The sequence below is a fragment of the Protopterus annectens genome, chromosome 10.part0 (genome assembly GCF_019279795.1).
Source record: "Protopterus annectens isolate FY-2018-M chromosome 10.part0, PAN1.0, whole genome shotgun sequence".
NCBI lineage: Eukaryota > Metazoa > Chordata > Ceratodontiformes > Protopteridae > Protopterus > Protopterus annectens.
Genome location: NC_056744.1, coordinates 1,359,936,320 through 1,359,963,127, shown reverse-complemented (window position 1 = coordinate 1,359,963,127; position 26,808 = coordinate 1,359,936,320). Strand labels below are relative to the sequence as shown.

At 46.3% G+C, this 26,808-nt stretch overlaps 1 protein-coding gene across 1 annotated transcript in view; it reads right to left on the bottom strand.

Moving 5' to 3' along the window:
- ZFYVE9 (zinc finger FYVE-type containing 9) overlaps positions 1 to 26,808 on the bottom strand; it is a 1,427,803-nt gene that overhangs the window by 276,977 nt on the left and 1,124,018 nt on the right. Inside the window, exon 14 of the mRNA XM_044086014.1 lies at positions 18,212 to 18,292. Within this exon, the coding sequence (XP_043941949.1) occupies positions 18,212 to 18,292 (81 nt within the window). The remainder of the gene's footprint in view (positions 1 to 18,211; positions 18,293 to 26,808) is intronic.

The window sequence follows — 26,808 nt, the reverse complement described above, 5'->3', positions numbered from 1 at the left end:
TTCTGTGGCTGCTGCCTCCCTTTGATTGGGTGGGACATCGGGGTCTGAGAGGACGATTCAGAAAAGGGATAGTGTAACCTCTGGATATGATTCAAAGCACCCAGCAATCCATTGTAATGAACTCCCAAACTGCTAGGTGCCTCGAGAAGTGCCCCCGACTGCCTCCAGAGTGAAGCAGTCGGGTAACCCCTCAGGGTTGCTGCGCGGGCCGATCCGAAAAGGGTTCTCTTGACCCGAAATTCTTCAGACTCCCTCTGTCTCTGGGCCTGCGTCCACCCTGTCCTCCTCTGCCTCTGAAGGACGAGGGGTTTAGAGCAAAACGGGACTGTTGAGACTTCCGGAACCACATCTTCTTTTGTCCCCTTTGGTTCCTGGAAAAGGACCTTTGGGGAGCTGAGAAATGGATTCCGATGGCAGACAACGTCTTCCCATCTTTCTCGCTCAGGACCAGCATGTCGCGGACGGTCTTGCCAAACAGTGGAGAGCCGTCAAAAGGGGCATTTGTGAAGGACGCCTTGAAGGGTTCCGAAAAGTCACAGAGGCGGAGCCAGGCATGCCGCTGTAAGACAATCCCTGCTCCGCTAGCTCTAGCGGCTCCTTCCATGGCATGGGAAAGGAGATGCATAGAAGTGTTTGAAATGGACTTAAGAGTGGCCATTCAGGCTGAGAATACTTTCTTATCCTCAGCCAACATGGACTCTGGGGGCGACCCTGCGTATTCCTTGATAAGATCCCGCTGGAGTCGTATGACATGCGCCATGTAGTTCAGCGACCTTACAGAGAAGGTGGCTGAAGCAAACATCCGCTTCCCTATGCGGTACATCGTCCAAGACTCCTTGTCGGGTGGATGGACCGAGGAACTCTCCTGGGCCAGTTCCTTCTTGGTGGCAGCTGCCACCAACATGGCATCTACTGGAGCACCTTTGCTCCAAACCATCCTGTCTGTGGGTGGGCTAAGAATTTTGTCAGGTGTCTTTGGTATGGGCTCCACAGTGTCCGGTTCCTTCCATGCCCTGGTAGTAATCAGATCTACCAGGGGATCGGCGGGAGGGGACATCCAAGAGGTAGATGGGCCTGCATCAAATGCCTTCAGAAACACGGACTCATCGGAGGAAGGCTTTTGGGCTGACCACCCCCCTCTAATACGAAGCATTTCCATAATGTCTCCAAAGAAGAAGTCCTCGGGGGGTGACCTTGGGGAACCTTCCCCTTCCTCTAAGTCCGTGTCCTCTGTCAGGGACTCAGGTGAGTCCAAGTGCCTCCTCTTGCGCTTACGTTTGTTAGGAACCTCCTTGGGGGGGGGGGCTGTCCGAGGATGCCTCACCAACCACATCCTGTTCCTCTAAGGGGAACCATCTGGGATGTAGGCACAGGCTGTCCCTGGGGCCGGGTGATGGAAGGTAGGCCCTTCTGAGAGGGAGTGATGGGTGGAACTGCAGCAGGAGCCTGGGGCCTCGAGTCCCTCGACAAAACCCTCTCCACAACATCGAACGCCGAAGGAGAACTGCTCTCTCTAAGCTCCGACAGCAACCCCTTTGGATCCGAGGTGCGGACCGGAGCCGGCACCAATGAATTCAGATCCGAAGGGCCAGTGTGCTCCGACCGAGGCGGAGCCGAAGACACGCTAACACCTCTGGATCCGAAGCTCAGCTCATGGCTCTGAGAGCTCGGATCCGAAAACGGACCCGATAAGCTCGAGGGTACGGTCGGAACCAAAGAAGGGAGTACTATCGGTGCTGAGCCTCCCCCGGCTCCGATGCTGCCTGGATCTGACAGCTCTGAACCCCGGAAGTGGGTCGGAGAAGGAGCAATCGGGGCAAAAAAGGGGGCCGAGCTACCCCCCGGAGAGGGGGGGGGAGGCAGGATCATTCCCATCTGCAGTTGGGCCTGGAGAAACCTACGCATCATCCGGTCCATATCTGCATCTGACAAGCTTCTTGTAGACCTTGATGAGGCCACCGAGATAGGCCTGGAGTGACATCTCAAAGGCGACCGGGTCTCCTCCTCCTCCTCTGGCCCCGGAGAAAAACGGGGAGAATGGAGCCGGGAAGGAGAAGGCCCGGAGGCCCTAGGAGAGACTAGCTGCTTCACTGGCGGAGCCGAAGAGGAAGCTTTGGCTCACCGCTTGTGGTGCCTGTCCTTTTTTCTCTCCCTCCTAGATTCCCTCTCCTCCTGAGCCTCGGTGAGAGGGTGAGTCCTGGCCAGGGGAGTAGGGATTGCGGGTGGAACCGCTGCGGTAGCAGCCGGTGCCGCCGAGGGAGAAGAGGACAAAGCCGAGTCCGGGGGCAGAAGTCCCGCCAGAATCAGCTTCGACCTCTTATCCCTCAAAGCCCTGGGGTTGAAGGCTGCACAAATCATGCAGCCCGAAGAAAGGTGGTCAACCCCAAGGCAGATAACACACAGAGTGTGGCCATCCACTGGGGATAGCTTATGGCCACACTCGGTGCATTTAGAGAAGAAAGTTTTAGGGGCGTCGGCCATAATTGTAACAAGGGCCTAACCCAAACACACCTTCACACACACGGGAAGAGGGAGACTAGTAAACCGAGAAAAAATAAAGATTTACTACAAAAACATGGCTAAAACAACTACAAAAGGGAACAACACTCACTCGCTAACAGTTAAATTAAAACTAGGTAAAAAAACAGAGGAAATTTTCTTCAAAAACTCACGAAACCCTACACCTGGAACTCATTCCAGTTGTTTGAATAAGCTGCGGCAAACGAGATCTGGGGACTGAGGAGGATGGCAGGGGGTTATGGGTAAGAGGGAGGAGCTTGGAGCCCGGATCTTAGCTGAATAAAGCTGCTGGCTTGGATCTGATTCGGATCCGATACCCACAGGTTGATGAACAAATGAAGTTAACTACTTCAGATGGTGAAATTCCTCTTCATCTTCAGCTTTCTAGCAGACGCCTGAAGATTTTGGGCCAAAAGTGACTAGTATTTGGAATTGTTCATAATTCCCTCCACCTTGAATAAAGCCCCAGTTCCAGCAGAAGCAAAGCAACCCCAAGGCATGATACTGCCACCACTATGCCTCAGCGTGGGGATGGTGTTCTTTTGGTGATGCAAGTGTTGTTTTTGCGACAAACTTACCTTTTGGAAATGTGTAGAAAAAGTTCAACTTTGGTCTTATAAGACCATAACACATTTTCCCGCATGCTTTTGGGAGACTTGATGTATTGTTTTGCAAATTTTAGCTGGACCTGGATGCTTTTCTGTGTAAGAAAAGGCTTCCATCTTGCAATCCTACCTCATAGCCCAGACACATGGAGAAAATATGGGAGATTGTTGTCACATGTAGTATACAACCATTACTTGCCAGAAATTCCCTCAGCTTCTTCAGTGTTGCTGTATGTCTCTTGACAGCCTCCCTGACTAGTTTTCATCTTGTCTTTTCATCAATTTTGGAGGGACGTCCAGTTCTTTGCAACGTCACTGTTGTCCCATATTTTCTCAACTTTTTGATGACTGCCTTCACTGTGTTCCATGCTATATCAAATGCTGTGGAAATGTTTTTGTACCCTTCTCCTGACTGGTACCTTTCAACAATGAGATCCCTTTGATGCTTTGTAAGCTCTCTGCTAACCATGGCTTTTGCTGTAGCAGACAACTGAGTAAATGTCAAGAAAATCCTACTAGGACAGCTGAACTTTATTTGGGGTCAATCAGAGTCTCTTTAATTGATGGCAGGTGTGTACCAAAGAGGACTGAATGCTGTAATTAAATCAAGAGGTGCTTCAACAAAGTATTAGTTTAAGGGAGTACACACTTATGCAACCAGTTTATTGTACATTTTTTATTTTTTTATATTTTCCCCCTAACAGATTTGTTTGTTTTTCAATTGAATTGTACAGGTTATAGGTCACATTAAAGGTGGAAAAAGTTTTGAAATGATTCATTGTGGTCTCATTTTTTATATCACAAAAAAATGGCATTTTAACAGGGGTGTGTACACTTTTTATATCCACTGTGTGTGTGTGTGTGTGTCTGTATATATATATATATATATATATATATATATATATATATATATATATATATATTTTTTTTTTTTTTTTTTTTTTAAATAATATATACATCTGATATAATTAAGGGGTAGCCACAGTATTTCTTGATAAAGCCAAAGATATTGTAGAAGTTCTGGAAAGCATTTACAGAATATAATTTCATGTAAGGAAATGGTTAGATCACTTAATTAGGCTCTTTTCTTGCTTTAATTATAATCGTAAATATGTTTAAGTACTTTAAATCAACAGATAAAAGGAATAACTAAAGTGTTGCAGCATTCCATACACTACATGCTACTGCTAATAAAAAGAAAATAACCACATATAAAACCACTGAGCTCATACAGGGAGAAAAAGAAATGCTGTACAGACAAGATTAATCTGAGGAATGCTCAATATATTTAATTACTATAAAAACAGAAAAAACATCATGACATATTAGTGATAAGTCTACTGTCTGTCTTGTAACCTAGTCATGTTAATTAGTCAAAATGTACATATGTTTAGCCAGTTCCAGTGGCATTCAGTGATAAAGCCATGACTATGGTCTTGGTAACCAGGGTTTGATCTGCTCAAGATAAAACACTTGGCCAAGAAGGAAGGAAGGATGTAAGGGTATGTGTCCAGCTCATCCATTCTAGGGCAAGGGAAATGGCTCTGGCTTATCACTTGGATGACACCTAGCCATACAAATGTAGCTGAGTGAGCATGTGGAAGCATGTGGAGACATGCTCCTTGTCACAGAAACCATACAGTGGAGCTTGGACAGTCACCACAGGGAGGTGCTCTGCTATAGTAGAGGTAGGCTGTACCATAGAACCAGCAAGCTAGTTTACTCCCTACTACCCACCACTACAGAGTGACTGGGACGATTGGGCAATATAGCCAGGAACAAATAGGCCACAGAGATCTCGCTTATCCCAGTGAAGCCCAGAACATATTGGCTAACTGGGTGCTAGAATAGGAGCCACTGATTCAATCCTGTGGAAAGGAAAATAGAAATGCTCTAATTTATTTCTTATTTCTTACAGTGAAGGGGCTTAGATTTCCTGATCATCAAGGATGGGGCAGTTGGAAAAGTATAAAAGTTAGAAAGAAATTTGTAGAGAATTATGAGTGATGAATAACAGGTATATTTTGCTGAGGATAGCACTACTCTGGAAAAGACTACCTATCCACATAAAAGAAAGTTCATCACTGTCCATATTCAAGCACAACTTAGATCTATGGATAGGGAAATAGAAATTTTACCCCAAGACTGCCCCCTGTACAAATAATGCACAGAGGTAGCTACTAATTCTTTATCCTATGCATGGGTCCCATCAAATTATCTATGGCATGATCCCAATTATTCTCACTACGGATAACATATAAATCATTGACCTTGGAATGGGCAATGACAATCTATAACCAAATAGGATAAGCTATTTTAAGCAAAACAAAAAGGAAATTAGCTAGGCTTAAAATGGCCTGCAAGGGCCGCTAGCCTAGAGCTTCTGTATGAACTTATGAACAACCCAAGACTGAGAGTTAATAAGAAGTTATGTACTCACCATAATGTTCCATCTGAGTAGGTGACTTCATTTGGATGCAACCTGTGGGATTCGGATCCGACATCGGATCCGAGCCGGCAATTCATAAGCTTTAGGATCCGAGCTCCTAGCTCCACCCTTTACCCATAATCCCCTGCTAAGCCCTGACTGACCTCAGATTGAGTTTGCCCTGTGAATACCAGTATAACAGAATCCAGGGAAACCAGGACTAATAGCGCCATGAAAGGTCAGGGGGATGGAGGGGGGGATGGTTGCATCCAAATGAAGTCACCTACTCAGATGGAACGTTATGGTGAGTAAATAACTTCTTAATCTGAAGTAGGAAGACTTCATTTGTCTGCAACCTGTGGGACAGAGTCCCCAGCTACCTGTATCTTGGGCGGCTGTCATGGAAGGATGTTCCGGAGCATCGCAGAGCCAAAGGATGCTCTCCCTCTGGAAACAACGTCCACTTTGTAATGTGAAATGAAAGTATGAGATGAGGTCCAAGTGGCTGCTGCACAGATATCATCTAATGGTACTCTAGATTTAAAGGCAGCAGAAGTAGATACTGCTCTTGTAGAATGTGCTGTAATTCTCTGAGGAGCTGGCCTTCCTGAGGTGTCATAAGCCTGCATGATACAATTAGAAATCCACTTTGACAAGGTGACCTTAGAGACTGCCTTACCCAGTGCAAATTTTGCAAAGGAGACAAACAGTTGATCGGATTGTCTATGACTAGCTGTTCTATGAATGTAGAAACACAGTTGTCTATGAACATCTAAGGAATGCAGTTTATATCCTCCTTTGTTTTTATATTTGGGAAAAAAAAATGGCAAATTAATAGATTGGTTAATATTGGATTCGGAAGCAATCTTTGGAAGAAAGGAAGGATTGGTCCTGAGGGAGACCCTATCAGGAAAAAAGGAGAGATAAGGTGGTTTGACGCACAGAGCTTGGAGTTCTGAAACTCTTCTAGCTGACGTAATGGCCACTAAGAAAGCAGTTTTCCAGGAAAGATACTTCAAGTCCACAGAGGCTGCAGGTTCAAAAGGAGGAGCGGTTAGGGACTGCAGCACTAAAGATAAGTCCCAAGGTGGTATGGCTTCCTTAACAGGAGGTCTTAAGAGGAAAGCACCCTTAAGAAAGGTTTTACAAATTTTTGCCACAAGAAAGAGGTTGGTGGAGATTGCCCATTCCCATACTCTCATGGCCTCTCGACAAAGGGGGTAGGACCTGGTTCCCCCGTTTGTTGATGTACCAGACTACAGACATGTTGTCTGTCTGGATAGCAATAGTTCCTACAGGAAGAAGGCTGTGTAGTGCTTGCAACGCTAATAGCACTGCCCTCATCTCCAGAACATTTATATGCAGGGAGGTCTCTGAACTGTTCCACGTGCCTTCGACAATCCTGCCCGCTGAATGCCCCCCCTCACCCGAGGTGAGAAGCGTCCGTGGTCACTGTGGCTAGGGGGAATGCAGTACAGAAGGGTCTCCCTGTCAGGAGGTCCGGCGACTGGAGCCACCAGAACAAGGAGCTCTTGCATGCTCTGCTGATGGCTATCGGGCTGTTGAGAGGAAGATAAAGCGGGGACCATTGGACCTGGAGGGTCCATTGAAGGATCCTCATGTGTAGTCGAGCATGAAGGAGGAGTGGGATGGCTGCCGCCATTGAACCTAGGGCCCTCAGGACCATAGCTGCAGTCGGAGCAGGTTCTAAGATGGCCGTGATATGACACCTCAGGTTGGACAGTCGATCTAGAGTGAGGAATGCCCGCATGTTTCTTGTGTCAAATCTTCCTCCTATAAAATCTATAAGCTGTGTGGGGGCCAGGGAAGATTTTCCTCGGTTTATGGTGATGCCCAGCCGACGGGCTACATGAAGGAAATAATCAGTGGCTGAGCACAGTAGATGCCTTGATGACGCTGTAAGGAGCCAGTCGTCCAGGTATGGAAACACCTGAATTCCCTGGAGTCTCAGGTGGGCCGCTACCACTGCAAGTACCTTGGTAAACACCCTGGGGGCAGAGGTGAGACCAAAGGGAAGGACCCTGAACTGGTAGTGACTGGCTCCCAGCCGGAAGCGAAGGAACCTCCTGGACCATCTGTCCATTAGGATGTGGTAGTACGCGTCCTTGAGGTCTATAGAGCACATCCAATCGTTCTCCCGCAAAAGGGGGAGGATAGATTGTAAGGTGACCATCCGGAATTTTTGTTTGGTTACAGACAGGTTCAGTCGTGACAGGTCTAGGATCGGTCTTAAGTCCCCCGTCTTTTTTGGCACCAAGAAGAAACTGGAGTAAAATCCTGATCTGGTCTGATCTCGGGGGACATGTTGGATGGCTCTTTTTGTTAGTAGCTGTGCGATTTCCACAGTTGCTACCTCCCGTTGATCGGGTGTCACATCGGAGAGGTTTTTGGATCTGGGAATACTGTGAAGGGGAATTGAATAGCCTCTGGATATCACTCAAAGAACCCAATGGTCTGACGTGATTGACTCCCATGATGTCAGGTGCCTCGAAAAACGCCCCCCGACTGCCTCTAGAGAGGAGCAGCCGGGTAACCCATCAGGGTTGCTGTGTGGGTCTGTCAGAGAAAGGTTCTCTGGACCCAAAATTCCTAGGAGCCCCTCTGCCTCTAGGACGGCGACCTCCCTGTCCTCCTCTGCCATGGAAGGACTGGTTGTCTGGAGCAGGTTGGGATTGCTGCGATTTCCAGAACCACATCTTCTTCTGTCCCTTTTGGTTCTTCGAGAAGGACCTCTGGGGAGTTGAGAAGCGGACTCCGACGGCAGACAGCATCTTCCCATCCTTCGCTCTGGACAAGCGTTTCGCGAACCGTTTTGCCAAAAAGGGCAGAACCATCGAAGGGGGCATTCGTGAAGGTCGCTTTGAAGGGCTCCGCAAAATCACAGTGGCGGAGCCAGGCCTGGCGTCTCATAACAAGGCCCGATCCGCTAGCTCAAGTGGCTCCCTCCGTTGCGTGAGATAAGAGCCACATAGAAGTATTAGATACCGCTCTGAGAGTGGCCATACGGGTGGAGTACACTTGTTTGTCCTCCGCCGATATGGACTCCGGGGGAGATGCAGCGTATTCCTTAATCAGGTCTCGCTGCATCCTGATCACGTGTGCCATATAGTTCAGCGCCCTCAGGGCAAAGGTTGCTGAACTAAAGACTCGCTTCCCAATGCGATCCATCGAGCGGGATTCCTTGCTCAGGGGATGCATAGAGGGACTCTCCTGAGCCAATTCCCTCTTTGTGGCTGCAGCCATCAGCATGGCATCTACCGGGGGTCCCTTACTCCAATGTGTACGGTCCGATGGGGGACTAAGAATCTGGTCCGGACGTTTGGGAACAGGCTCTACTGGGTCCGGGTCCTTCCACGCTCTGGTGGCAATAAGATCCACCAGAGGGTCGGCAGGAGGGGACACCCAAGAGGTAGACGGGCCCGCCTCAAATGCCTCCAAGAACAAAGACTCGTCCGAGGAGGCCTTGGGGGCAGACCACCCCCCCTTGATCCTTAACATTTCCATAATGTCTCCAAAGGAGACATCTTCTGGGGGTGATCTTGGAAAGCCCTCCCCTTCCTCCAAGTCCGTGTCTTCAGTAATAGACTCGGGGGAGTCCACGTGCCTCCTCTTACACTTATGCTTACGAGGGACTTCCTCGGGGGGACTGTCTGAGGAGTCCTCGCCAGCAACCAGTTGTTCCAAAGGAACCACTTGGGACATTGAGGCAGGCTGTCCCTGAGACCGGCTGATGGGTGCCTGGCCCAGCTGCGAGGGAGTGCGGGATGGAGCCGAGACAGGGACCCGGGGTCCGGATGTCCTCGACAGAACCCTCTCCACAACGTCGAAGGCAGAGGGGGAGCCGACTTCTCTAACACCCGACAGCCGACCCCCACTCGGATCCGACAAATGGATCAGAACCGGAGCCGAGACCATCGGATCCGAGAGACTGGTGCACTCCGACCTAGATGGAGTCAAAGAGACACCCGCTGCCTCGGGTCCGAGGCTACCCGAAGCACTCAAGGGAGGGATCGGATCCGAGGTGCGCCGACCAGTCGGATCCGACCCACCCCCGGGTCCAACGCTGCCCGGCTCCGAAAGCTCCGAACCCGGGAGTCGGGTTGGAGAAGGAGCTATGGGGGCAAAAAAAGGGGTCGAGGCCCCTCCCGGATGGGGGGGGGCCAGGAGCACTCCCATCTGCATCTGGGCCTGGATGAATCGCCTCATCATCCAGTCTATATCAGCGTCCGACATAGAAAATGTTGACCTCGACGAGGCCACCGAGGCGGATCTAGACTGTCGCCTTGATGACCTCAATGAAGGCCTAGTCTCCACCTCCTCGGGTCCAGGAGAGAACCGAGGGGATCGGAGCCAAGGAGGAGGAGACTTAGAAGCCAGAGGGGAAGCACGCTTAGGCGGCGGGGCCGAGACAGAGGCCTCGGCCCTCCGCTTATGGTGCCCTTCCCTGTGTCTCTCCTTTTCCCTCCTGGTCTCCCTATCCTCCAGTTTTTTTAGCGGGAGATTGAGTCCCTGCCGGAGGAAGGGAGACCGAAGTAGCCACTGGTGATTTCTGAGTAGGGAGGATAGCAGTGGCCGAGGCCGAAGCCGATTCAGGGGGGAGAAGTCCCACCAGAACCAACTTCGACCTCCGCTCCCTTAAAGCCCGGGGATTGAACCCTGCACAAATGGTACAACCAGATGAAAGGTGTTCAACCCCAAGGCATTTAACGCACCGAGTGTGGCCATCAGCCAGGGAGAGCTTATGGCCACACTCGGTACATTTAGAAAATATAGCCTTGGGGGCTTCAGACATAGCTACGCCCTAACAGGCCTTAACAAAAAAACACACACACAACAAACACACACTAAACGGACACCCGAGAAAGTTAACTAAAGAAGGGAGGAAGCCTAAACAAACACAGTTTAACTTTTGCTAAGTTATAAGAAAAAAATATAGACAAAAAATATGTCACCAATTTCTTTTCACTATGGAGCTCGAAATTCCTGTCAGCTACTGAACGCGGCAAACGAAATCTGGGGTCAGTCAGGGCTTAGCAGGGGATTATGGGTAAAGGGAGGAGCTAGGAGCTCGGATCCTAAAGCTTATGAATTGCCGGCTCGGATCCGATGTCGGATCCGAATCCCACAGGTTGCAGACAAATGAAGTCTTCCTACTTCAGATACTAAGTTTAGAATGACAATATAATTTACAGCACATAAATTGTGGGAGGGTTCTATTTGAGAGGAAATAAGTAAGGTGAGGCACAGTGAAATTGCATTAAGTTCCGTCCTTCCTAGGCAAGAGTTCTTAGCCATATGCATCCACTGAAAAATGCTGTGCTGATTAGGTAAACAGTTCACTCACTTGTTAAAAGTAATCTAAAAAAATAAAAGAGATATAGCGTTAGGTGTTTCAACATACATGGAATGCTGGCTACCTTGTACAAAGGGTTAAAAACAACTCTGCCGGAGCACTAGTCTGTTTCAAAAATGAAATCATTCTTCAAAGTCAAGAGTATACTTTAAATGCCATTCCAAGCAAAAATCTTGCTCTCAAAAACTGTGATGAAAACTAGGGATTTGGAATTTTATGCTTAATCTCATTTTATTGTGAGACATCATAAAAATACTAATATGTCCTTTCAGGTAGGGTAGGGACAGAATATGGTATACACACGTGGCAGAGGCTATATGTGTACTACATGTTGTGAAATTAGAATTCCAAAATACAAGTTTAAAAATATTTTTGTTTTTTTGGGGTATGAACTCCAATGTGATAAGCACAGTAAAGCACTCAACATGGGAAAAGCAATGATGCAGTTCAGTGTGGGTGACTTAATTCAATGCAGACATAAGTCTGCAGTTCCAATCAAATACTGCTTAATCTGTTAGTGCAAGCAACAATAACCATAACCTTGGGAACTAATGAACTATGTAGTAAAGAATCTTGTATTAACACAAATCTCACCAGCAGAGCAATGAACTAATAACAAAAATATAACTGCAGGGTTAACTGTACTGAGCATTAAAACTGTCATTATTGCTTGTATTCTGTAGAGCACATGTTACTAGCAATCAAATTTCAGTGCATTTATTGCTGCGTAATGAAAATAAAACAAAACTGCTTTGTACAACAGCAGGACAACACAAAGTATCACTAAGTACACATCACTACCATATCTGAACCTCCGAGTGCACAATGGAAGAACAATGCATAAACTGAGAGAACACAGTCTTTGCCAGTTCCACCTAATATTCATTACACAAGTTAGATTAGCTATCTAAAATAAAGTTGGTTATAATTACAGGATCACTATGGAATTGAACAGACGTAACTTTAACAACCAGCTACAATTGTATATTATGGTAAATACAAGCACTCTAATGTTACTTTAAAGGTACATCTTGAAGTCTAACCCCACTCCCTTTAAAGCACAGAATACTTAAGCTTGACCTAATGCTGCATTACAGAAAAAAATAGAAGTTATGTTCTTACCATAACGTTCCATGTTAGTTGTCTTATTCTCGCCTTCTTCTTGCTGGATGGGTTGGGGGCGACCTCGGCTCGGCCACTCTAAAAGCTCGAGAGTTGGTTCAGGCTCCCTATATCCCACAATGCTAGGCGAGTTACCTCAGATCTCGTTTGTAAGCTAACCCCAGCTTATAATAGTAACAGAATAACTCTAAACAGAGTCCACCTCTAACAACAGGGAGAAGAAGGGTGACCTACATCCTGATTCAGGAAATATGCAAGCAGCATATGCCTAAGAAAGAGGTGGTAGAAAAGAGGTCACAATCACAACTCCTCTAGGTCTGTCCAGGCCAGGGGAAGGAGGGTGGGGCCAAGAAGGCGAGAAGAAGACAACTAACATGGAGCGTTATGGTAAGAACATAACTTCTATATGTTAAGTTGTCTATCTCGCCTTCATTCTTGCTGGATGGGACCGTCCTAGCACCTTGTCCCGGGTGGCCTAACGGAACAGACTCCTGAGAACAGTGGAACCAAAGTTAGCTCTATGCCTAGAAGCTAAATCCAACTTATAATGAGAAATGAAAGTGTGAGGAGTAGCCCAAGTAGCGCTGCACAAATGGTGTCAATAGGCAGTCTGTCTTGGAAGGCTAAGGAAGTAGCCAAAGCTCTGGTAGAATGGGCCTTAGGTTTATTAGGCAGCTTTTGGTGTCTAATCTCATAAACAAGGGTAATCAGAGATGTAAGCCATCTAGATAATGATACCTTTGAAACTGAAAGTCCCTTTCTGCCTTCTGCATAGGAGACAAACAGTTGATCAGATTTTCTGAAATGTTTTGTTCTATCCAAATAGTACCTCAACTGACGATGAACATCTAGCCAGTGTAATTTTTGTTCAGACCTATTGGAATATTCTGGAAAAAAGACAGGGAGGTCAATGCTTTGATTTAGATTTGACGTCGAGACTACCTTAGGCAAGAAGGACGGGTAATAGATAAGGAGGTCGACAGCTGAGTGCATGAAGTTCTGAGACTCTTCTAGCTGAAGTAATAGCTACCAGAAAGAGAGTCTTCTATGAGAGCAATTTTAAAGAACAGGAGGCTGCAGGTCCGAAAGGGGGTAGAATCAAAGAAGTAAGAACTAAATTTAGGTCCCAAGGAGAAGGAGGATTTCTTATAGTAGGTCTGAGAAGAAAAACTCCTTTCAAAAAGGCTTTGCAAAGCTTGTGGGACATTAAGGCAGACTCAGAAATACCCACATGAAAGTTAGAGATAGCTGCCAATTGAACTTTAAGAGTAGAAGGGGATGAACCTGCATGGAAGAGTTCAGCTAGAAAATCAAGGACTATTTGGATGGAAGCAGTGAAAGGATCTATGTTCCTTCCTTGAGCCCAATATGTGAAGCGTTTCCACTTACTCAAATAAATCTTCCTAGTGGAAGATTTATGGGAAGCTATCAAAATATCTCGAACAGAGTGAGATAATTGAGAAGCCTGGCTAAGGTTGGAACTGGAGGAACCAAGCAGTGAGGTTCAGAGGGAGGGCGATGTAACTGACCCGATTGATGGATCAGGTCTGGAACTAGGTCCAGATGCCAAGGTCGCTCCAGTAGAAATTGATGTAGAAGGAACCACACCTGTCGAGGCCAGTAAGCAGCAATGAGGATCAGCGAGGCCTTCTGAGCGATAGCTTTCTGTATCACTTGAGAGATTAGTGGGAAGGGAGGAAATGCATACAGAAGTCCCGGGGCCAAACTTGGACTAGGCGTCTCTGCTGGGTTGGCCTGGTAAAGGGAATAGAGTGAAATAATGTCTGCACTTGCTGTTTTGGGGAGTAGCAAAAGATCGCAGCAAGGCTTACCCCACTTGAGAAAAATCTCTCCCACAACAGAGTCTTTCAGAGACCGCTCGTGAGGCATGAGGATAGCTCTGCTCAATTTGTCCGCTATTTGATTGGACTTCCGGGATGTGCGTTGCTATCAGAAAACACTGAGAAGAAATCGCCCATTGCCACAATCTGAGTGCTTCTCGACACAGGGGTAGGACCTGGTTCCGCCTTGTTTGTTGATGTACCACACTACAGACATATTGTCTGTCTGGATTGTCGTTCCCAAGGGAGAGTCTTGAAGGGCTTGCACTAAAAGCACTGCTCTCATCTCCAGAACATTTATGTGCAAGTGGCATTCGTCTGGTTGCCATGTGCCCTGGACCGTCCTGCCCTGATAATGCCCCCCCCACCCGATCAGGGGCGTCCATTGTCAGAGTAGCAACCGGAGGGAGGAACAAAGGGTCTTCCCAACCAGAGCTGAGGGAAGACATCCACCACATGAGATGATTTCTGCGCCTGCGTGATCATAATGGTGTGGGACATTGGAAGTTGCTGGTATGACCATTGTGTAAAGAGCATCCATTGAAGGATTCGCATGTGGAATCTGGCTAATGGAAGCAGAGGTATGGCAGCCGCCATAATTCCCAACACTTTCAGAACTAACCTGGCTTTGATTCTGTTGTTGTTGAAAAGGTGAGACCAGTCTGTGTATGTCTGTTATTCTCTGATCTGTTAGCCTACAGACATGTCTACTGTGTCTAGATTTAGCCTATGAAGGTAATAGTACGACAAGGCAAAAAAACAGACTTTTCGCAATTTATTGAAATGCCTAACTTTTGACAAATGCGAAAAGTGTAATCCCTGGCCATCAGAAGGAGATGCTTGGTGGGAGCTGTGAGGAGCCAGTGGTCCAAATATGGAAAGACCTGGAATCCTTGTCGTCTCAGCTGGGACGGTACCACTGGCAGGCCTTTGGTAAACACCGGGGCAGTGGTGAGACCAAAGGGCAGGGCCCTGAATTGAAAATGACTGGTTCCCAGCCTGAAGCGGAGGAATCTTCTGGGCGTCTGTTCATTTTATGTGATAGTACGCATCCTGAAGGTCTATAGAGCACATCCAGTTTCCTTTTCCCAATAGGGAAGGATGGACTGCAGCGTGACCATCCGAAATCTTGTTTTCTTGACTGATCTGTTCAAGATACTGAGATCAATTGGTCTCCAGTCCCTGTTTTCTTTGGAACTAAAAGAACCTTGAGTAGATTCGGATCCTTGCTGGTCTGCTGGAACTGGCTGAATTGCTCTTTTGCAAGCAGTTTTGAAATTTCCAAAACCGCTAGATCCCTTTAGCGGTGGAACATCTGGAAGGGATTTTTGATTGTTTGAATGCGAAGAAAGGGATAGAATAGCCTTGAAATGACGGACTGTACCCATTTGTCTTGAGTCAGGGATAGCCAGGCTTTTGGGTACAGTGACAACCTTCCCCGACTGCCTCCGAAGGTGGGCAGCGGGCAACACCTCAGGGATGCTGAAAGGGCTTATCAGAGAAGGCTTCGATTGCCCTGGTTCTCTGAGCCCCTGCCTCGAGGATGTCTACCATTGTTATTCCGCCTCTGCCTCTGGCAGGTAGTGCGACTTTGTCGTCAGGCGAAGTCCCTTGATTTTGTTACGGAACCACATTTTCCCACTTTTCTGGCCTTTGGGGTAAGGCCTAGAAGGAGTAGAAAAACGGACTCCGCCGGCAGAAAGAGTCTTGCCATCAGTCTCGCACCTAGTCAAGGTTTCTTTCACTTGAGGACCAAAGAGATGATCCATCAAGCGGGGAGTTAGTGAAAGGCGTCTTGAAGGGTCCATAAATTGCATAGCCGCATCCAGGCATGCCTACGTAAGGCCACACCTGTCCCTGTGGCCCTACTCGCTCCATCAGCCGCATAAGAAAGGAGGCGCATGGAGGAGTTGGCTATGGAGTTAAGGGTAGCCAGCTGAGTGTTCATTTTATCTTGAAAACCCGCAGCTGTAGGATCCTTCAACATGTCGCTTCTTTAATCAAGTCCCTTTGAAGGCAGTGAAATGGCACAGGTAGTTCAGCGAGCATAGTAAATGTCGCTGACGAGAACATCCGCTTCCCGTACCTGTCCATGGACCTAGATTCCTTGTTAGGTGGATGGACAGGTACTGAAGGATCAGCTAGTTCCTTCTTAGTGGCAGCAGCTACCACCATAGCATCCACAGAAACTCCTTTTGTCAAGAACTGCTTGTCTGCTGGTGCGTTATGAATTTGGAGGGTCTCCTGGGAGTGGGGTCCACTGAATCAGGAGCCGTCCATGCCTTTAGCAACCACCTGCATGAGGGGTCAAGGGGACACCCAGGAGGTGGAAGAGGCGAGAAAGCGCCTCAAGATATACAGATTCATCCTCCGAAGGGTTAAGGGCTGGCCAATTTCCCTCTGCTTCAGGATCTCTAGAATGTCTGCAAAGAGACATCTTCAGAAGGGGCAGGGGAACCCGGGGAATCATCTAAAGCGGTGTCAGATGTGATGGACTGAGGTGAGGCAATGTGTTGCCCCTTACAGTGCCTCTTCCGAGGGGCTCTTCTGCGAAATCAGGAGAGGCCTCGGAAGAGGATGAAATCCCACAGGGGTTCCTAAGGAGCTGGCTCTCTGCGGTCCGGGATGAGGGAGTGAGTCGACTTGACCTGAGGCACCGTGAGGGAGGCGGGCGCCCGACTGTGGAGTAGAGCCAGGCTCTAACACACTCCGCATGACCTCGAGCACCCCTGTCAGGCAAAGCCAGAGGTCCCGCTCGAGAAGCTGAAACCTCCCTCGGCACCGACAGTGATGGCTCGAGGCCGATGTCGAGCCGAACTCACCAGCGCCAGCTCCGAGAGGAAGGCGGGGTCGGACAAGGGTCGATGCCACTCACCTTGAACCCGGCGATGGAAGTCGGCCGAGATTCTTCTAAGGAAGAAATCGGAGCCGAAGACAATTGTATCGGCTCCGGCGCTACCACAGTCTCGGTTCCGACGACCCGGCTCTGAGCTCAGCGAGTCGGAGGAGGAATATATTGATGGACAGGGGCAGGCATCGACTGATGAGTCGGGCTCTGAAGCATCTGGGCCAGTGCCTCGGACTTAAGAAGTCGACTCACTACCCTCTGAAGGTCATGATCCGACAGCCTCGATGACCTAGAGGAATGAGATTTATGGCTCCGTTCAGACAGCAGGGAGATCCTGGAGCCGAATGAGCGAGCCAAGGGATGGTGACCTGGACCTCTTCTCGATGTCGGCTCCGAAGATCTGGTTGGAGCCGACAGAATCTCTATTACCTCGGCTCCAGCGGGAGAGGAACCACAGAAACTGTGGACTGAGACTCATCGGCTCCAGCGGGCCGATGTAAGCTGAGGTTTAGAAGCCTTAGGTCTCGGCTCAGTTGCTGGAGCCGAAGACCTAGAAGCCTTGGAGGGCTTCCCTGAAGAGACAGTAAGGGAATCCTCAGGCTTGAGTAAACCTCTCAAAATTAATTTATTTTTCTTTCCTGCAGGACCCTGGGACTGAAGCCATGGCAAACAGCACAGGAGTCCTGCAGGTGCAAAGGCCCCAGGCAGTAGACACAAGAAGTGTGACCGTCTGTCAGAGACATTTTCTGACAGCACGCATCACACTTCTTGAAGCCTGAACCTTTGATTCTTTAGACATCCCGAAGTGCAATCACACACACAGTCAAAAACACACTGATTACACCCTGTCTAGTTTTAGCTTAAAATAAAACAACTGACTAGGTTTTAAATTAAGAAAATAACACACACACACACCCACTAGGGAAGGAAGAAGGCCTGAAGGCCGAGGGAAGAACTTAAAGTTCTTGTGGTGAAAAAACAGGAATTTTAAGAAAAAGGGGCAAGAATTCCTCTAAAGTAAGGGAAATAAGTATAAAATTTAAAATTAAAGGGGTTTAATTACACTAACTTTACAAGAAAGTCACTTACCAAGAACCGGTAGAAAACCAACACCTCGATCGCTGTAGCGGCAAACGAGATCTGGGGTAACTCTCGCCTAGCATTGTGGGATATAAGGGGAGCCTCGAGCCGGTGGAACCAACTCTCGAGCTTTAAGAGTGGCCGAGTCGGAGCCGAGGTCGGCTCCGAACCCATCCAGCAAGAATGAAGGCGAGATAGACAACTTAACATCATGTTCTCTTGAATATTAATCACACAATTCACATCCATTTTTCCAATCTGATGCACAAATCCACATGGAATGTGGCAAGTACAACGTTACTACAAAGGTCAAACTGTTAAGAAACAAAACCAAAAAGGAAACAGTCCACTTAAATATCAGTCATTAAAAGAAAAGGAATTCTTACTACTAACCTTCTACGATGCTGGACTTTGCCAGGTACCCAGAGGAAGCTTTCAAAGCACCACTGAACACAAAAAAACTGGCACCGGTAACTAAAAAAATATAAACACGGGAAAAAGTCTTAATAATGACAGTCTTCATATTACTCAACACAATTCAGTCACTCTACTTCTTAAATAAAAATTATATTAAAAGAATTATGTAAATTTTAAGCAATAAAATGGCTGCAGTACTGCCCTATCTCCTCCAGACCTGCCTGATGGCTCAACTACCTTTATACAACTGGCCCAACTGTTCCACCAGGAGTGACGGCTGGGCATCCCTTTGCTGGGCAAGATTCCTACAACCCTTTCATTCTTTGTTGTGGAGCCTTATCGGCTCATTCACTCCTCCTACTGTAATTGTTGGGTGACATAGAATAAGCCAGCTTTCAGGTCTGACAGAATGGCTTACCCTCATCCTTGGAGATCCTCAGCCCAGCAACAGTTATCTTGAGCTCCAATAAGAGCTGCCACTCAGACTTCCCCAGCCACTAAGCTTGCATGGGGATAGCATATGCTCGACAGCCCTGTGCTCTGCTTGTGCAACACTTTGTGCTCCCTTCTAGGTCACACAAATGGTGAGCCAGAACCACCTCCTGTTAGGAAGGTCAAGCTGGCAGCGGCCACTCTGTCCTACCCTCTCCCGCGCAGCTCTTCTACTATCAAGGTGCTAATCGAACTCGGGTCATCTGAGTCAAATTTATCGATATGCAGCTGGGATAGCTGTAATGATTTTAACACACCTGCAAAAACACAGATTACTGAACCTCTGTAGAACACCACATTTTACTTATTTATTTACTTTGGTCACTGACTTGATTTTCTATTTATCCATACAGAACAGAAACAAAAGCCATAGTGAGAAAGACAAGACTCTTTAACCAACACTGCCCATGCTCTTCTCAACTCTTGGAAATTTTTAATTTCCTAGACAAGGATACGCTAATGGAAAATGTCCCAAAGATTACCAGAAAGCCCTTAAAGACTGCTACTCTGCAAAGTTTATATCCCCAGTACTTAGATCTAAGGATCACGTGAAGAGAATTCTGTTGTTATTTATGTTTTTATAAACAAAACGGCAGACTGATCTTGATGGAACACACTTTAGATTAGTTAATTAATTTTGTTTGTTTGTGTCTTTCGGCTTTTCACGGTTAGGGGTCGCCACAGCGGAACTCCGGTCTGCTAATGATTGGCAGTTGATTTTTATGTACCGGCTTGCCAGGCCTGATGCACAACCTTCAACGAAGGTACGCCCATTCACGCATGTCTCCACGCAGAAGACTCTCTAGCTGAGAATCGAACCGGACAGCGTCTTACTGTGAGGTGAATTAATGAAAAGGTAGAATTCTGGGGGCATCTCAAAATGACAAAAGTTGTTCAAATAACAGGATCACTGGCACAGACATTCACAGTATAAATGGAAATTGATAGTAGGCAGACATTCGTCCCAGCCTAATACTTTTCAGCATGTCAGATTTCCCCTAGGGGAACACACTTTCAGGAAGAAGGCTATAAAACACAGTGTACCTCACACACAATGCTACTTCGACTGATTTTTTCCCCCTAGGAAATGGTAAAAATGTGACTAACAATAGATGCTCAAGGGACAAGTTAAGAGAGCAAGGGTTGCCAGCATATAAATATGTAAAATCATACAAAGGTAAATATAGATGGTATAATTTTACTACAAATATTAGCAAAAAATAAGAAGCACATCAACACCCTACGAGTTGAGATTATATAGATCATATAACAAAATCCATAGAAAACTCAAATCAGAGCAACAGTGGCACAGAGGAATAAAGCCCTGACTGTAGCCCAGATGTCCCAGGTTATATCTGTGGCTCGGGCATCTGTTGGTGCTGGTGTAGGGCAGAAGCCATATGCTTATTCTGGGGGGAGAGCCTGGGTGTGCCTAATGCCACAATCCATCAGAGGAAGGGAAGTGATTTAAAGGATGGTCATGAGGCTGTTGTTAAGTCACCAAGACATGGTGGCCATCACTGTGGATGCACAGAAGTATGTATTTAACAAGGGGAAAGGCAATATGGCTCCTGTGTGGACTCAAGTTACTCGCTCTGTTAGTGTGAGTGTTGACTTAGGGGAGTATACCCTACCTGCTGTGGTGAAAGTGAAGGGAGAAACAGATCCATGGCTGCCTGTATGATGGCCCCTCTTGCCTACTCTTACCTTCAGTGGGGAACACCAAGGATGGAGGAACAAATGGGCTAGGCTCACGAAAGGAGCAATACTAGATAAGCAGTCACAGAGACATTAAGAAGCCTAGCTACACACATCGTTAAGTAAACAAAATGATAAGTTAGTGCCATTCTTTAAGGGTACCTAGAGCCGACCTCCCAAATAAAACAGTGCCGTACATGATAACCCTGCTGTAAAATTATGTCTACCCATCCAATCATCAAAATGAGCCTTTAAGACTAAGTAGTATTTTACTTGACCTGTAGTGGTACCTTATTCCATAAAATGGAAATATGTTTAATTAAGAACCTATCCCTCCAGTGAGTCTTATTACATTTGTTGGTGAAAATTTAACTCCTTAGTATGGGTGTTTGCAGTGCCACTGGTTTTGTAAAGTAAAGGGTCTTTTATGACTCAAAGTCAACTCAAAGCAGCCAGTAGGCTTCCAAATATAAGGAGAGTTCCACTAATCTATTTGGGTAGTTTGAAGGATTTATGGCCTTTATTTACATATGCATGCATGTTTGTATGTATATGAACAGTCAATGTGACCTTTCCAGTTGACCAATATACTTGAATTTGTACATACCAAAGGAAACACTGTATTCAGTGATGGGCCTGATAAGGGAAGAATACAGTGGCAAAATTTCTCTTGACTTTTTAGCTTCTATTGATCTTGAAGATATTCTCTTGGAAACTGGGATAAACAGGACTTCCTGTCTGTGGTGGCAACATGACTGAATATCACAGAATTATCTGAATAAGTAACCTGGTCTCTTATGACCATATATGTTTAAACAGGAGTGACACTTATAAGGTGCAGTTTCATAAGAGCTGTATGTACGCTAAAACCTCAAAACTTACTCACCCCACGAGAATAAAATTAACAGAAGTAGAGGTAACTATACACATATATGTATAGGTCCATCAAGAAAAAGAAAAAAGAAAGGATGCCCCTCAGCCAAAACAAAAATGGGGAAGAAGGGAGGGACAGAATACTGCAACAGTGACAAGGAGGACATTGTTGTTGTGATAAATTCTTACACTACTGTATTACGTACTTCCAAGATCACAGTTGTAGTATTTCTTGCAATAGGGAGAGTACTAAAGAGAGAGGAAGAAGGAACTGAGGAACAGTCCAAAATGCCTCGGAAAATGGTCCAAGCAAACCCTGCTCTGGTCCTAGAAAACTAATCCAACTTCTAATGTTTACTAAAAGTGTAAACACAAGAACAAGGACCTTGCATCAGAAGATCATCCAGATAAGGGAGTATCTCAATGTCAAAGATACCCACACCTCCAGGTTGGTGGCAAAGCACGAAGCATCAGAGACTATCCATGTGCAACTAACAGTGGGTAAAACTGCCTTCCTGTTTATAGCCTGCTACAGACCACCCTCCCAAACCCAGGAACCCCACTCGGCCTTCCTGAGAACACTGGAAAATATGAAGGTCTCTCCAAACACCATTATATTGGGCGACTTCAACTACCCAAACATAGACTGGGAGCATTACTCTAGCTCCAACACCATAGCCCAAAGGTTCCTAGAATTTATAAACTCAAATGCTATGGAACAACTTGCTACCATCCCCACAAGAGGGGAAAACATACTGGACCTGATCATCACCAACATGGGGACTCTATGCTCCAGACCAGAAGTGTATCCCTCACTGGTAAGATCAGACCATAAACTAATCTCACTGGATATTCACATCCAGACCCCACCTCCTGCCCAGAAAACCACAGTGAAAAACTTCTCTAAAGCAAATTTCACACTCCTCAAAACCAAGGTGGAATCCTTCAAAGCCCCCGGGCCTGTGGAAAATATGGCCCAGACCGCAGAATCCTTTATAAACGCATTCTATGAACACCTTCAGGAATGCATGGATCATGCGATCCCAAATAAAACCAAGACCCAATCCTCCAAAGGCAGACGTCCTTGTCTGGTGGACCCCAGCCATAAACAAACTATACAATAGAAGGAGGAAGCTACAAAATCCCAAAAGGGGAAGGCATCACTGATCAGTATTGGCAAAAAAACTACGGGCACTCATAAAATCGTCTAAGTCCAGCTTCGAGAGAAAAATTGCACAGGACACTAAGGATAATCACAAGGCTTTCTTTAGTTATGTTAGGAATCTGGGTAGTAATTCCCAGATATGCTCAGAATTAGTCCAAAATGACAAAAAATACACCGAACCCACAGACACTGCCAACATCCTAGTTGACAGGTTCGGTGCAAACTTCTCCCCCCCCCCCTCCCCACCAAAAGGGCAAATATCTATCCCAGCAGAGTGCTGCCCCCTAACATCTCAGATGCTCAGGTAAGAGCCGCCCTCTCCAAAGCAAAAAACACAGCATCAATGGGACCAGACGGTGTCCCGGGCTACGTCCTACATGAACTCCAAGAAGTGCTAAACCCAAACATAAAACTACTGTTCAATCTCAGCCTTACTACAGGATATGTGCCCAAAGAGTGGCGTACAGCAACAGTGGTCCCTCTCCATAAAGGTGGTGCCTCAATGGATCCTGGAAACTATCGCCCCATAAGCCTGACTAGCTTGGTCTGCAAAGCTATGGAAAGGATCATCATGGACCTCATAATTAAAGATATTGGGGACCTACAGACACTGGATCCTACCCAGTTCGGCTTTGTTAAGGGCAGATCCTGCCTCTTAAACTTGATTGATTTCTTTGAAACAGTCACCAAGGCCATTGACGAGGGGAAGGTGGTCCACACAGCCTACCTGGACCTCGCAAAAGCCTTCGATACAATACCCCACTCGGGCATTATAGATAAGCTCACCAGCTTAAATATAAACCCCTATGTCACTAGATGGATTGCAAACTGGCTCAAGGACAGAACCCACATGGTTAGAATTGCTGGAGCCATGTCAGACTCCAAACCAGTTACAAGTAGTGTCCCGCAAGGCTCAGTCCTGGGACCTCTCTTGTTTTGTATATATTTCTCGGAGGTACAGGCCAACATGGGAGGACTGTGGCTGACCAAGTTTGCAGATGACTGCAAACTGGGCGCCATAATCGACTCTCCAGCCGACACAAGCATCCTCCAAAAGGGCCTCATAGAAACAGACAACTGGTGCCAGACCCATGGTCTCAAGCTAAATACCAAAAAGTGTATAGTCATCCCCTTTGGCAAAAACAAAGTGCCCACAAATTACCACATAGGTGGTAATCCATCAAGTACAGAAGAAGTAATTAGAGACCTTGGGACCCAAGTTGATAGCAATCTCTCATTTGACAACCACGTGGCCAAAGTGGTAAGAAAAACATTTTATATAGTCCACCTAATCATGAAGGGATTCACATCTAGATCAGGGGAGGTCATCGTGCCTCTTTACTCATCCCTTATCAGGCCCATAATTGAGTACAGTGCCCCTTTTGGGATGTGCCTTACCAGACACCTGCAGCAACTGGAAAGACCCCAAAAGTACCTCACCAAGAGGATCAAAGGGCTCAAACAGATGCCATATGCTGCCCAGTTAAAGAAACTCCAGCTCTACTCAGTGGCATACCGCCTGTTCAGTGGCGATCTGTGCCATATGTATAAAGCCATGTCTAACCCAGAATTAATGGACATGCTGCACCTCAGAAAATACAAATCCCATCGAGCTACGAGCTCGAGAGACTTGAACCTCAGCACTGAAATAAATAGGACATGCTGGAGGGACAGATTCATAACCCAGAGGCTCCCTTCACTCTGGAATAAAATCCCAGTCCAGGTTAGGCAGAGTACCTCATTGACTCTCTTCAAGAGGAATCTTGATGAGTGGATGGGAGATCGTAGGTTTACCCCGGGTATCACTTCTGTGTCACTGTTAGACAGAGGCAGAATATACTAACCTCGAAAAAGGGCATAGCAAAATAAATTTAAAATGGATGGCGAAAGCCAAACACATTCTGGCTAGGCTTATAAATGCCCTAGGGCAGATAGCCTAGTATGAACCTATGAACCTATGAAGTCTCCAAAATGATGTGACAGGAACTAGCCATTTGGTAAATACCTTCAGGGGTGTAGAAAGATCAAAGGGCAAAAAAAGAGAACTAATAATGACAGAAAGATACAGAGAATCTCAGAAACTTCCTAAAAGAATATGAACAGGAATGATACGACAGGCATCCTTTAAATCCAGACAGACTAAAAGACTTGAAAGAGAAACATGGGGAAAAAAATCTGACGTGTTAACATCTTGAAACTGGGTGCCAGTACAAAGGTTTGAGGAAAAAAAAAGAGCCAAGAATGTTCTCCAGGAAACCTCCTTCCTGGGGACCAGAAATATCCATGAACATAAACCTTTGCCCTACTGAGAAGGAGGAACAGGTTGCATATTTCCCTATTCAGGAAGAGAAGATAATTGGCTTGGAGGAGGTTTATGAATGCCTACAGGAGGTGGAAGGGACTTCCATGGCATACTGTAACCCTCTTTGATAATGGCTAGAACCCACTGGTCCAAGGTGATCTGTTACCAAACTGAGAAGGCCAGGAACAGTCTTCAGAAACAGGAATCTGGCTGAGAGGAAGGGAAGGAAGACAGTCACAATGAAGCAGGTTTATCAGGAAAGGAGAGTTTTTGACTTACAGAATCCTATCCTGGTTTCTCAAGAAGTCCACATTTACAGCTTTTGATACTGTAGTTGCCTCCTAACAAAATTACCTGCTTTAGAAGAATAATTCATCTGATAAATTTGTTTCAGGTCTTACATCACCTTACCCTTGTCCTGTAAAACATTAAGTGGGTCTGCTGTTGCAGAAAAGTACAGTTGTCTACACTTACCATAAATGTAGATGTTCAAGTGTATTCACTGTTGCAGTCATCACATTTGGGTTACCTGCTTGCAGTAGCCCTTAATCGGACTGATTATCAAAGTCTTGGGTCCTGCGTCGGCTGCTGTCTCATCTTCCATGACGTCAGGCAGTCAGGGGTATAAAGCATGCAGCCGACGCCATTACATCAGTTTTTCTTGCCCCAGATGTCAGCTGCCCCCCTTAATGGGAAGCAATTAAATATATACATATACACATATATATATATATATATATATATATATATATATATATATATGTATGTATATAAATATATATATATATATATATATATATATACACACACACACACACACACACACACACACACACACACACACACACACACACACACACACACACACACACAAGGTTATACCTCCAACAAAAAAGCAAATACACCAAAAAGCTTTTAATTATAGTAAAGAAGAATAGAGGTATAGCCAAAAGAAGTCAGGGGGCTGGAGGGAGGTTAACCAGGACTGCAACAGTGAATACACTCGAACATCTACATTTATGGTAAGTGTACACAACTGTACTATGTTCTTCGTGTTTCACTGTTGAGTCATTACATTTGGGTAGATTCCCAAAGCTAAGGTTGGGAGGAGGAATTTAAATAGAATTAGGACCAGCTATAAGGTCCTGCAAGACTGCAGTGGCAAAGCCAGCTCTGGATTTAGAGAAAATTGGCAAATGGTAATGCTTGGTGAAAGTATGTACAGAACTCCAGGTAGCAGCTTCTAGGATGTCTCTGGTAGGGACACCTCTGAGAAAGGCTGTAGAGGTAGAAGCAGCCCTGCTTGAATGGGGTCTAATCCCCTGTGGGATAAATTTTCCATGGCGCTTATAGCAGAAATGAATGCAATGGCCTATCCATTTAAAAATGGTTTGCTTTGAAATAGCCTTCTCCTCTGCCCCTGCAGCAAATGCCACCAGCAGTTGTTCAGATTTCCCTTGAGGTTTAGTCCTGTCTAAGTAAAATCTAAGTTGTCTGTGCACATCTAAGGAGTGCAGTATCCACTCCCCTTTGTTCTGTGGATTACAAAAGGAGGCTGGCAAATGAATGGACTGATTAAGATCCACACTGGATACCACCTTGGTCATGAAAGTGGGATTGGTCCTGTGGAACACCCTGTTCGCATGAAAGATGATGAAAGGCTCCAATGCCATAAAGGCCTGTAATTCAGATACCCTTCTTGCTGAAGTGATTGCTAAAAGGAAAGCTGTTTTCCAAGAAAGGAATTTTAACTCTGCATTTGCAGCTGGCTAAAAAGGAGGAAGAGTGAGTTTTTCCAATACAAAGTTAAGGTCCCAGGCTGGAGTTGGGGCTCTCCTGGGTGGTCTTAAGTTTTTGGCCCCTCTGAGGAACTGCTTGAGCAGTGGGTGAGAAAAGAGGGGTGGTTCTGTGTTGTAATGAGCTGAAATGGCTGAGGCATGAATTTTGATGGAGGAAAAGGAAATTCCCTTGTGAAACATCTCAGTTAAGTATTGAAGAATCTGAAGTAAATTGGGCACTGCTGTGGCCATCCCTTGAGTTTGG